The sequence below is a fragment of the Arachis hypogaea genome, chromosome 16, assembly GCF_003086295.3.
Source record: "Arachis hypogaea cultivar Tifrunner chromosome 16, arahy.Tifrunner.gnm2.J5K5, whole genome shotgun sequence".
Lineage (NCBI taxonomy): Eukaryota > Viridiplantae > Streptophyta > Magnoliopsida > Fabales > Fabaceae > Arachis > Arachis hypogaea.
This window is the reverse complement of record NC_092051.1, coordinates 126,497,675-126,511,196: the sequence shown is the minus strand read 5'-3', so window position 1 is coordinate 126,511,196 and position 13,522 is coordinate 126,497,675. Positions and strand designations below refer to the sequence as shown.

Genomic DNA, 13,522 nt, shown 5'->3' with positions numbered 1-13,522 from the left:
GATAATATCTGATTTTATTATTATTTAATTCCAAATCAAAAGTAATTATGACTTATTCCATTTAACATTTATAACAATAAATGAGATCACCATTATATAAGTCATTTAATTTGAAATAGCATAATTTGTAATTATAATTAATATATGTATTGTCCACAAAAAAATTAGAAAATTAAAATATGCAAATGCTTTATACTGGGCCTTTTCCCAGTCCAAATTTCATATGGGGTTTTTGTTAATTAACTATTTTGCTTGGCACCCTAATAAAGATGTACACTACGGTCTTTAAGACTTCTCCCCAGAATAATTCAGGCAAGGAAGAATGACTAATCACACTACAAAATTTTTATTTGTTTGTGGAAGTTTTTTAGTGAGAGTTATTAAAACCTCCACAATATATTTTATTTGTAACAATTTTAAAGAGTTAACAAAAACTCCCACGGTTTGTTTTCACTTTTCAACCCAATTAATTATAAAAAATCCAACCCAAACAAATATTTACCAAGCCCATATCAAAAATAAAAAAATGGAAAGAGTTATTCGAGAGAGAGAACAAGGGAGAGTCTGAAACCCTAGAATCACGATTCCATTGCCACCGCCATTCATCTCCTTGCCGCCGTTGCTGGCTTGCCGCCAAGTTTCCTCCGTCAACCGTCGCCCGCTGGAATTATGAATAAAGGCCAGGTTCACACATTCATCCACTACACTCTCTCTCTCTCTCTCTCTCTCTCTCTCTTTTCGAATTCTTTTTCTAATTATCGCTTTTTGTTGTTTGCATTGAGGCTAGTTCACAGTGGAAGAAGTTCAGGCTCTTTCAAAGAGGTAAATAAAAACGCTCTTTCTCTCAAATCAGATTTGTTTTCAAGTTTTTTTTTGTTCTCTATTTTTGATTTCTTTGTTCTCTGATCTGATTCGCCTACTAGAAAATGTGTTATCTTCGATTCCCTTCGAATTGATCTTTTATTTCTTCTTATTTTTCTTTCAAACTTTAGTGATTTTCTATTCTTCAATCTTTGTGTTTTCTATTTTTCATTCAGTTGTTTTAGTAAGTGTGATTATTGATTAGATTGTTCTCTATGATATGATGGCATGCCTGCTAATTGATTCCGAAAATACCTCAAATGATAAATAGAATTTGTGTGTTTGCATTTTGTGGCTGATCTCTGTCTCTCCTCTGCCATCGTCATGTCTCTGTCTTCTATGTTAGCAGGTTATGCCTCTTATTCCTTTCTCGTTTATTTCTTTATATTGAGGGTTTTACACATTTTGATGGCTTGCAGCGATTTATGACCGAGTTCTATTAGGGATTTTTAGAGAAGAAATTCATTTTCTTGTGAGTTGTGAAAGTTGGTTGCTGTTATGGAGATGGTTGAGATTTCATTGTACTTGTGAATATTCTTATGCGGTGGCAAGGTTCATTCAACAAATCTTTCCAAAATACCTTGTTTTTTAGAAGGGAAATTGTCCCAGCAACGGATGGACAAAATGCCACAACTTTATTTTCTCTCTTTAATGAAAATGTATGGCTTTCTTCCAACTTAAAATAATATGTATTTATCATTTTAAGACCTATGATTCCAAATAGAGTAACAAGGTTTGTGTGTGGTTCTTTCCTACAGGTAGAAATTCCAAACTTGGAAATCTTAAAGTTTTTTTCAATCAAGATTCACAAGATATGGAGCAATCCACCTTCAAATGGTTGGTTTCAGAACTTAATAAAGTTAACTCTAGAAGATTGTCGGACTTGACATATTTATGTTCATTGTCTGTGACTTGTAATCTCAATAAATTGAAAAGCATCTCTATATATAATAGTTCTTTGATAGAAAAGTTATCATACACTTTATTTTTTTCCCTTTCTTTCTGGGAATAATATATACATAGAAGAGGGTAATATATTCTACAGTACTGGTATGGCTTTATGCCTAGAAGTCTACACATCTGGTTAGTATTGCAGCAATTCCTTAACATTTTGTTACTATTGTTGTAATTCCTTGACATTTTTAAACGTTTCTACCGAAAATCATGTACTTTTTCCTTACGAATCTGGTCCTAATTTCAATTTTGTTCTAGGGGAGAGCCAAAGTGCTGGTACAGTGTTCCTGGTAATTAAGCCAGTGCATTTGAGAAGGTATGCCTTGGGGTTCTTGAATTTCACTGTGTTATTACTTCTTCTACTCTTCAACTTCTATTGCTTTTTCCATCCTTTCACTTGTATGTTGAAAGTTGTCAAAAAGAATTAACCAGCTTTATCTGATTCTATTATCTAGTAGAACCTAATTATTCACATTTATAAGCACATGGTAGTTGTAGGTACATGATTTATTTGCTTTACAGGAACTAGAGATGTAAGATAAGTAAAGATAGATGGACAATATTTTGAAAAGGGTCCCAGTCATTGAAAAATCAATTTATTTGTAATTTACAAGGTAAAACAAAACCTAGCACAGAGGTGGAATACCAAGATAGCCATGACTCATTGGCCACATAGATCTGATAGTAATCAACATGCTAATTTAGTTATAGTAGGTGGGGTAGTTATGGCAGCTCTGCAGGTTGCTGGCTGCGGGGAATAATCATGCATTACACTTATACTAAAGCTTAGCTCGTACTCTTAGATGAAAAATCTAAAAGTATTTTTTGGAGAAGCCATTCTTTCACCTTGTTAACTCACTGATGGTGACATTTCAATTGGCTAAATTCGGTTTTTATTGTGCAGCACTCGGAACACCTTTGTGAGTGTAAGACTGTGAAGCTGTATCTTCTCTACCGTCATTCACTTGTAGAATTGTTTGACTTGGCCTTTTCCATGGAAGAATTTAATTCCGATGACAAGGCTGAATGTAGAAGTGTTAGAAGGCAATCTTCTTCTCAGGGTGCTTTGACCAAAAAGGTTATATATTTAGTTTTTTTAGTTTTTTTTCAATCTTGTTAAATTATAATCCAGTTTGCAAGAGTAAGATTTGGTTATGTTTCTGTAATCAAAAGATATGCTGTCTTTATACTTCCATACCTTTGACTTAGCTGTTCTCTTGAAAGTGGTATGTTGTTATCCTCCCTAACAACGACCACCTAGTTGATTGTCAACAAAGTTTTGCATTTCTTAAATAAAGTTAGACAACATGATGTTTGTCTTGTTATTCATAAATAATATTTCTTGTTTTAAATCTGAGATCTCGAATGCATGTAGGTGAAAGGTATCTCCGTTAATTTAAATCAACTTGCTACAGAATGGCTTCTGCAATCTAGTACGATTCTTCAGAATCTATTTCTGAGCAATGCATTTGTTACTACATTAAGGAAAGGTAAGCAGTTTCTTTGGGCTGGTTCTGAGATGGACTCTGTGAGTTCTCGTTGTTGTTGATGATGTATTACTTCAAAATTATTATGCATTGTACACAACTAAGTCCAGCTTTATTTTGGGATATAGGTTCGAGATATGGTGAAGACCTTGATTGAAGCTCAGAAGTGGGCAGAAGGGATAAGAGATTGCATAACAAAAATTGAGTTTTGGTATCAAGACTCAACTGTAAAGAAAGTTCATTTAGAATTCATTGATGAGTTATTGAGATTTAATCCTCCACCTTGCAATGAGCCTAATTATCATAAATTGAAGGTGCCTTTTCACTTGAATAAGCTGTATGCTATCTTTTGGCTGAGAAGCTCTATAGTGTTTTTGGTGTTTATTGTAACTTTCTGTAAATTGGATTTGTACAATAAAAACTTTTGTTCTTGCAGGAATACACTGAAGAAGCGAGGTTATTAGTTCAGGATATTGATACTGCTTTATCGAGGTGTTCAAAGGTACTTTGTCCTAGAATCTAGACTATTCATATGCCTTCATTACTTCATATTGACAATAAATGTATCTCTTTAAAGCTCATGTTTTTGCTAGTTGTAATAACATATTATGACATTAATTTTTCTTTCCACTCCATTCAGTTTGATTAATATTATTCATTCCAGATGTCTAAGTTGGAACTTTTATACTCCAGAGCTTGTGGCTTGCCCATCTACATGAAAGAGAGTAGAAAATTATAAGGGAGGATTTCTTTGATTAAGGTAGGCATTGCCACCAGATAGTTTGACACATATTACTTTTATTTTCCCATGTTTAATCTCTGTTCATTACTTTACTGATAAGTTTGTTTAGACACTAATATTATTTTTGTTTGTTTGAGGCTTGACAGACATGGCTGAACAGTGTTAGAAAGTGTATCTCTGCGAGACATCCTACTGTCTTAGAGTTTAACATTCTTTACAAGTTAAAATCAGAGGTAATAAAAACCTTACTCTGGTTTTGTTAAATTTGTTTATCGTTCTATGGCCCATCCAAAAAAAAAAAGAAAAAAAAAAGATGGAAGGTAACTTAATAAGTCAAGGAAAAGTAATATGATGTTAACTTTGAGCTTTATATCATATTAAGAAATTCATGGTTTCAATAGATCTTGGATCTTCAAGTTCATCTTCCAGAGATAGAGGTGTTTGAGAATATGCTAAATCGACCTGAATCTTGTAGCATCCAATGTCGTGAGATGTTAAAAGGTCCTATGAATCTACAGGTCTGCCTATTGCTTCTTTTTCACATCTTTTAATTGTATGTGATGATTCAAAGGCATAATTTTATTAACTAATGAGGTCTGCAGAATGTTAGTTTGCTGCATACTAATATTGTTTCAGACTAATAATTGATTAGTAGTATAATAATGTAATTCTAGTATCTAGATTAATTGTTTCAGACTAGTATTGACATGTTTGTGGAGGTTGAAACCCACATTAATGTATTTTTTTTAAATTAAAAATTTTTTATGGGGGTTCTAAACCGCCACAATGATTAACCAAGAATTGCCATAAAACGCAAGCACAGAACCCCCACAAAAGGTATAGAAAACCACCACTGAATGAAATTGTGGGGGTTGTGAAAAACCGCCACAAAGAAGCTCGTGGCACCTCAAATTTTTGGAGTTTTTGAAACTGCCACGATCCTTTTTGTGGGGGTTTGAAACCGCCATAAACAGAAAAAAAAAACCGCCACAAATGAGCAAAATCCTTGTAGTGTCATACTTCTCACCATTTCCTAAGAGTTTGGTTCCTTCGCTTTGCAACACCATTCATGCTAGGTTTGCCTGGCATGGTGTGTTGCGGAACAATACCACACTCCTCTAGAAAAAGAGCAAAAGAACCGGGATGTTGCTCACCTGAACCGTCATATTTTCTGTAGTATTTACCACCATGATTAGATTTGACAGCTTTAATTTTCTTTCCAAGTTGAGGTTCAACTTCACCTTTGAAAGACTTGAAAACATCCAAGGCTTGCGACTTTTCATGAATTAAATATAGATACCTGTAACGAGAGTAATCATCTCTGAACATAATAAAATACCGTTGTCAATTCCAAGAAACAGTAGGGAATGAGCCACATATATCGGTATGTATTAGTTCTAAGACATCTTTAGCTCTCTTGGTACCTAATTTTCTTTCGTTTGTCCTTTTTCCCTTTATGCACTCAATGCAGACTTCAAAGTCTGCAAAATTTAGGGGTCCAAGAATTCCATCTGACACGGGCCTCTGAATTCTCTATTTAGAGATGTGACCTAGGCGTTTGTGCCATAATGATGCCGAATTCTCATTTAGTTTTCGCTTTGTACCCATTTGCAGTATTTCATTATTATAGGAATTTAATTCAAGCCTATATAGATTATTCACCAAATGACCAGAGCAAATATTATTCGAATTATAAAAGAGACTGACTTTATTGTCTCCGAATGAACAAAAATAACCTGATTTGTCCAAACAAAAAACATAAACCAAATTCCGTCTAAATGATGATACATAAAATGTCTCTAATAAATCCAAGTAAAATCCACTCATAAAACATAATCTAAAGGTTCCTATAGCTTCGACTGTAACTATATTGCCGTCTGCCATATAGATGTATCTTTTAGCATCACTTGGCAGTCAGCTCCACATGCAACCCCTTCTTTACACACCAAGTGGCATATTTGGTACAATTCTTCTTCATGTGTCCCACCTTCTTACAGAAGAAACAAGTTGAAACTTGATCCTGTTTCTTAGCCTTTTTTCTACTGAGAAGGCATATCCACAGTAGTATCAAGCTTTCTTTTATACTGAGAAGATGAAGCCATGTGAGCACTTTCAGTCTTATCTTGCTATAGTCTCTCTTCTTCTTCCACACAGTGAGATATAAACTCATTTAATGACCAAGTGTCCTTCAGAGTATTATAACTCACTTTAAATTGCCCAAAGTGTGCAGGAAGGGAGATCAAAATGAAATGCACGAGTAAGTCTTCAGACAACTCTAACTTTAGTGCTTTCAATTTTGAAGCAAGATAAGACATTTTCATAATGTACTCTCTTATATTTCCTTTACCTTAATACCTCATGGAGACAAGTTTGCTCAAAAGTCTACTTGTCTCCGCCCTTTCATTCTTAACAAAGAATTTTTCAACATCTTTTAGAAATTATTTAGCATATTTATCCTCAGTAATTGAGCCCCGAAACGCCTCAGGAATTGAGCGCTTCATGATCATAATGCTCATTTGATTGGATCTCTCCCACTTCTCTATTTTAACCTCATTGAGATTTTCCGGAGTGGAAGTGGATTTCTCCTCTCGAAGAGCTATATCCAGATTCATATAACCGAGGACAATCTCCACGATATCATTCCAAACCTTAAAGTTTGAACTATTCAGCATAAGAATACTGTTATTGCGTAGAAACATTGGTAGATGAAGTCATAGTTTTTTTATTAGAACAAAAAAGAACAATGCAGTAAATATTAGTTAAATAATGGGAAAAATCCATATTGAGATATCTAGAACAACATTAATTTTCAATCTTTGGATAGAAAAATTAACTGTAAGTGATACTATCATTGCAGTAATCAAATATTGTCAAAACTCCTATCATACATTAAGCATTTCTTTGGATCGACTTAATGCGCACATAGAAACTTAATTTTCGCAACCTATTTATTACTGCATATATTTTCTATTAATTGGCCAAATAATAACCTTCCTTTGGGCCGATTATTGACCGCATAATTAATAGAAAATAAACAAAAGTGTGCAATGCTTATTATTTGGCCAAACAATAAACTTCCTTTGGGTCGATTATTGTCTGCATAAATAATAAGCATTACTTTATTCTTAATTAGTTACCCAAACATGTGTTTACCATCAATATTTGTATATAATTCGGCCAAATATAGACCTTCCTTTGGGCTGACCAATATTCGCATGAATTATATATCACCATATTCCTAATGTTTTTGGATAAATCAATTTTCACAAAAGAGGCTAATTTGGTAGCATAACGTTCAATCAATTTATTACAAAATCAAATCTTTATAAAATAGATGTGTATAATAATCTAAATTGTTACTATTTTCTTATGTAACAATTAATTTTTTTTATTAATATGTACACATAATTTAGTCAAATATAAATCTCCTTTTAGATCAATTAATATTCACATAAGTGACATATACATATTAATCCTTATATTCTAAAAAGATAATTAATTAATTTTATACCAAATTAAAGACACAAAATTAAATCTGAAACAATTATAACTCAATAATATTCTATCAATTTAACAAGAGGTAGAGACCGAATATAAATAATCAATTTATGAGCATCGTTATATATATATATATAAAATACTTCAACTCATACAACATTAACCTTTAAAGTGATTTCGTATTGTATACTGTGAAAGGTTATATACATATACAGTGTCGTTTGTGACTTTGTGTTGCCCTTTTTTTTTAATAAATATATATATACGTATATTAATGCACATACATAAGGGAAACAATTTCATTAAGCGTGCAACAATTTCGGATGTAACGTAAACAACGCATATATATATATATTGATCCAATAAAATAAAATCGAGTATTTTCGATGATTAAATTATGAATGATTCTGATATCATTTGTTAGAATAAATTATTTTAATAATTTAGATCATCTATATTAAATCACCAAAAATATATCATAATGCGAGAGCGTACTTTTACTTATAAAAGTCAAAAATTGATGGAAGAATTTGTATCTTGTAGTTCTTTCGATCTTCCTCAACCAAAGCCTTCTCTATCCCTAGAGTTGAATTGTAACTCTTCTGATGCGGAAAGAACGACAAAGGCAGCTTTGGTATATTGGAGACCAAACCCTGAAGACACTATTTATATTTGAGCATGGTACCTATTAAACCCCAAAGTCCAAATAAAATAGTATCTAAAATCCAAAAGATAATATATCTAAAATTCAAAAGATAATTATCTAAGGAACAAAAGATAATATCTGGTTTTATTCTCATTTAATTCCAAATCAAAAGTAATTATGATTTATTCAATTTAGCATTTATAACAATAAATGAGATCACTATTATATAAGTCATTTAATTTGAAATAATATAATTTGTGATTATAATTAATATATGTATTGTCCATAAACAAATTAAAAATTTAAAATAATTTTTTAATATTTATATTTTTTATTTGACTTCTTATTGATCTATTCTATAATACGTAGCTTTTTATTTATTTGTCATACCTAATTGTTCTTGAATTTATTCCTCATATCTAATTTATGTAAATTGGTTGGTAATTTTGAAAAAATTTTTGCTCTTTTCTGTTTGATTTTTTATTTTTTATTCATAATAAAAAAATAAGAAAAAGATAACTCTGTAATTTGGTGATACAAGGCTATTGTTTGTTCTATTTCAGAGTTTTCTTCATTTTATGTTTTATCTAATTTGACTTTTAATCTTTCAAATTTTTTTCAATTTTTGTATACTAAGTGTTTGTTTTTTTTTTAAATCAAAAGTTCACATCAAATAGAATATCTAGCTTTATTTTGAGTTTTTGTATATATATATATATATATGAGATACTGAATTTCTATAATATATTAATTTATATTAATGATTATTGCTTATTTGCTTGGTTGTTTATTATACGTCAAACAATTTTATTAATAACTTTTAAAATACTGTTAAAGAAACAAGGTCAACTAATTGAGGTAAATATTTTTTATTATTGAGGCTTACTCTTTGTTAAACTTAAAGAATTTTGAGCATATTTATGATCACATTTGGCAAATTTTCATTGTGTTTAGTGGCATTTTAATTGATCAACTATATTGGTAGCATTCTTATTAGGATCTTCACTTCTTCTAAGTACTGGGCACACTTTTCATGTATGTGCCTTTGGCTTTTCTGAAACAATCGCCGTTTTATCTAGGAACCTGATCATCATCATTATCATTAAAAGAAACTGAATCACATTTATTTGCTAATTGAAACTTCATTTCTTACTTATTCTTTCTTAATATTTCTCAAAATAGAAAATAATAAGCATTCATGTTTGCACACTTTACTCTACTTTAATCAAATCATAGTTTAAAAGATTATTCACAAAACAAAATGATTTGCGATTGGCATCAACTTTGAGGCTTTAATTTTATCAGTAGTATTACACTTTTGTTTAAATTATTTATAATCACTAATTTATATAATGACCATTAAATATTTAGTTAATAATCTCACATCGAAACCAATAGAAGAGTTTACAAGTTTAGAGTTCTACTTGTTTGTGGTATGATGACTTTTGCTAAGAGGGTGATGTCCAATAAGTTACAAAGTAAAATAATGACTCCACTCTATATATTTTAAGGATATGAGAGATATATATCTTTTTTGTATTTCCATTTGATAAAGTGTGAGATTCATTTGTGTAAATTCTACATCATATCTTACTAAATGTGTTCCTTAACATATGATAAAGTGTGAGATTTATTTGTGTAAACTATATTTTCGTTTTGTCTATTGTTATAGTTATTTTCATTTAAAAAATTAATAATAGGTGAAACCTTAAACAAAATATGATTGAATTTTTTTATGGTAAAAAATTGTTAAAAAATATCTATTATATATAGTATATTTTACAGTTAATGATTGTAAATTTTTTTAAATATTTTTTATGATCAATAAGTGTCAAAATAAATAATATTTTTGACAGTTAATAAGTATTACAAAAAATATATTCTCAAAATTTTTTTAACAAATTATTTTTGATGACCAATAATTGTCAAAATTGTTGAGGCAGGTAAAAAAGCCCAAGGTCATAGGCTGATCAAGAAAGTTCAAGAAATTGTTAAAAGCTGATAACTAGTTGTGTATTGTGTGTATAGTTCTTGTGAAAAGACTTTTACCATTCTATATAAGTCTTTCAAGTGGAATGTAACTGTAGTGTATCAAAACTCACTTTTAGTAATTCATTGAAAGGCATTTTCTTCTCAATTGGTAGTACATTGCTTCCTCTGCATCACTTGCTATGTATTTTTTTTTCTTTTTTTACTCTTTTATGGTATCCAGAGCTCTTAGGGTTCCAAGAGATCCATGGCTGCTAGCAACCTGATGAGACGCAGAAGTTGGTGAATTAAAAATTATTAAAATAGTTACGTTGCAAGTATAGTTCTTAACTCATCAAAAATCTGCCTATCAATTTAGAAATATGTCACAGAGAGTTAAATTAAAAATTACTGGGAGTTTAAGTCCCAGGTCATCTCCCAACGAGTTGCAGAAAAGTGTGCTATTTTATTAATCATATATTCCAAGAAGTTGAGTTAAGTAGGTGGAAAATTAAATTGAGAAAATTCAAATAATATGAATAAAAGCCTTGACTGGGAGTTGATTAGTTGGAATCTCTATCATTGATGGGATGACTTCAAGATTAATTTATAATTGATGGTATTTCTGTTTAGTTATCCTTTACTAGGTAAAGGAAAGTCAAACAAGTTGGAATGCTAGATCTGTTCACGAGTTGCAACCCACTTAGTTTAAAGGGATTGGTGTTAGTGATTAGATAACAATCCAACAGTTAACCCAATTACAATTTTTCTTTCGATCCTTCCAACTCAAAAGTTCCTTTCAATCAACTCCCCATCAAGTGAGGGAACTACTCACTCATTGTAAATAATAAATCCATAACACATGAAAGGGAATTAAAAGAAGACATGATTATTGGAATGAAAAATAAATTAAATTGGAAGAAATAAGTTAAAATCATGAAAGTATTCAAATGACAAAATTGAACAAAGTAAAGAACATGGAAGAATAAAACCAAGTTAAGAGAACGAACTAGAATGACGAAGTCTTGATGAGGAAATAACTCTTCTCAATGTTCCAATGCTAAGACCAATTGAAAATTAAAATTCTTAAACCTAGAGAGAGAAACCTAAGGGAGTAAAACTAGATCTAAAACTTCTGACTGTCTAGAATGAATGTTGTCTTTTGTTTCTGTATATTCTCTGGCTCTAGTCTGCTGTTCCGGGCCGAAAACTGGGTCGAAATAAGGTCCAAAATTGCCCCCAGCAAAATCTGCAGATTATGCAGATCGCACATGTCACGCGATCACGTCATCCATGCGGACGCGTCATTCACGCTTTTCCTTGCCACGCGTTCGCGTCGTCTACGCTACAGCGTCGTTTGATCTTTTCCAATCCGCGCGGCCGCGTGAGTCATGCGGCCGCGTCACTGCGATTTGCTCTCCTTTGCGCGGTCGTGTGAGCCATGCGACTGCGTCACTTCTCGCTGGTTATCTCCTCAAATTCTTGTGTTCCTTCCATTTTTGCTAGCTTTCTTTCCAATCTCCAACTCGTTCATGTCCTATAAAGTCTGAAACACTCAACACACAGATTACGACATCGAATGGAATAAAGGGGAATTAAAATTACATAATTAAAGTCTCTAGGAAACAGTTTTCAAACATGTTATAATTTCAGGAAGGAATTATGATTTCATGCTAATTTAATGAATAAGTGGGTAAGGATCATGATAAAACCACACAATTAAACACAATATAAACCATAAAATAGTGGTTTATCAACCTCCCCACACTTAAACATTAGCATGTCCTTATGCTTAATTGAAGGAGATAAGGAAATAAGTATGAACATGTAGAAACTCATGAAATGCAATGCAAGCCTATATATATATAAATAAATGCAACTATATGATTCTTGCCCACTTGATCAAAAGTAAATAAGCTCTTCAAAACAATTACAAATCAAATTCCACTAAATCTATCATTATACAATAAAACAGATAAAAGTGCAAGAAGATAGCTCATGAAAGCAGGGAACATGAAAATTCAAGCATTGAACCCTCACTGATAATGTATGTACGCTCTAATCTCTAGTGTATAGGGTAATCACTCTATCCTTCTCTAATCATGCTTTCTAACTTTTGTTCTTCTCCTAACCAATCAACAACAGTTAATATACCAATGCAAACATCATGAGGTCTTTTCGAGGTTGTAATGGGGCTAAGGTACAGGTAGGGGTATACATTTGGTCAAGTGAGCTAATAAATTGAATCTTTAATTAACCCAAGCTTCAACCCAACCTATATATTTTTAATGTAATCTTAAAGTTCATACCTAGCTACCCAGAACTCCCTTTTTCTATCCATACTCATGTATCAACTTTTTATTTGATTCTATCATATGTGCATTGATCTTTGAATTATGAATTTAACATTGGGGTAATTTTTGTCCCCTTATTATATAAAATATTTTTTTTGTTGACATTAAAATAAATATAACTTATCAATGCACATAGATTTTTAATTCTTATAGGTATCCAAATTCTCATTAAATTCTCATGACACATTCCCTTAACAACTTTTGTTCCCACAATTTTCCATACTTAACTAGCACACACAATTCTATCTTAAGCTAACCAAAGATTCAATTTGGGATATACAATTGTTTTTCAGCTTAAGGTTAGTAATGTGGTAAAATATAGAACATATGGGATTTAAAGGCTCAAAGTGGTTAACAAAGGTAATTGAAAAGGGTAGGCTTAATTTAGATAAGTGAATTTAAACAAATAATGGCCTCAATCATGTGCAAACATGCAAATATAATAAATATTGGACATATAAGATAAAACAAAATATAGATTACAATTATAGAGAAGTAAACACACAAGAATGAAATAATTATGGTTAAATAATGTAACCATAAAGGCTCAAATCTTTCACAGGTTGTGTGTTCTTTAGCTCAAATGTCATGTTCCAAATACAACTCAAGCAAATTTATCATAAAATTTTGAAAAATTAGTGAAATTTTGTTCCAAAGATAGAGTCTTAAAGAAACTTATTGTCTTTTCAATCAAGTAGAACATGCATGCAACTATCCTAATCTATGCAATTTATTCTATTCTATAAAAGAAAGAAAATCTAACTAAAATATCCTAATTATTGGTGCTAGGGAAAAGAAATTACCTCCGGAAGTCAGGTCTTGACCGACCTCCCCACACTTAAGGCTTTGCACCGTCCTCGGTGCCGTCTGTCAGGAACAGGGGTGGGCTGGTGGCAGTATCTCTACAGTCAGGACCATCATGGCTCCCTGTACTGGTAAAAGAAGTGGAGTCCGGGGTATCCGAGTCCCTGAAGTGTCCCTTGAGTAGCTCCTTGAGGTGTTTGAATCGGCG

The 13,522-nt window shown here is 31.7% G+C and overlaps 1 protein-coding gene and 1 long non-coding RNA gene across 2 annotated transcripts; both read left to right on the top strand.

Moving 5' to 3' along the window:
- The first annotated feature begins 2,710 nt into the window (after positions 1-2,710).
- Positions 2,711-4,041, top strand: LOC112759043 (lysine-specific demethylase JMJ17-like). The gene is made up of 5 exons (XM_072220662.1): positions 2,711-2,893; positions 3,191-3,343; positions 3,431-3,616; positions 3,739-3,804; positions 3,967-4,041. Exons 1-5 carry the CDS (start codon positions 2,810-2,812, stop codon positions 4,039-4,041), a joined length of 564 nt encoding a protein of 187 aa, XP_072076763.1. The 5' UTR covers positions 2,711-2,809.
- A 155-nt stretch (positions 4,042-4,196) lies between these two features.
- On the top strand, positions 4,197-4,738 carry LOC140179850 (uncharacterized). The gene is made up of 2 exons (XR_011873678.1): positions 4,197-4,277; positions 4,446-4,738. It is a non-coding gene; the product is annotated as an uncharacterized lncRNA (long non-coding RNA).
- The last annotated feature ends 8,784 nt before the right edge of the window (positions 4,739-13,522 follow it).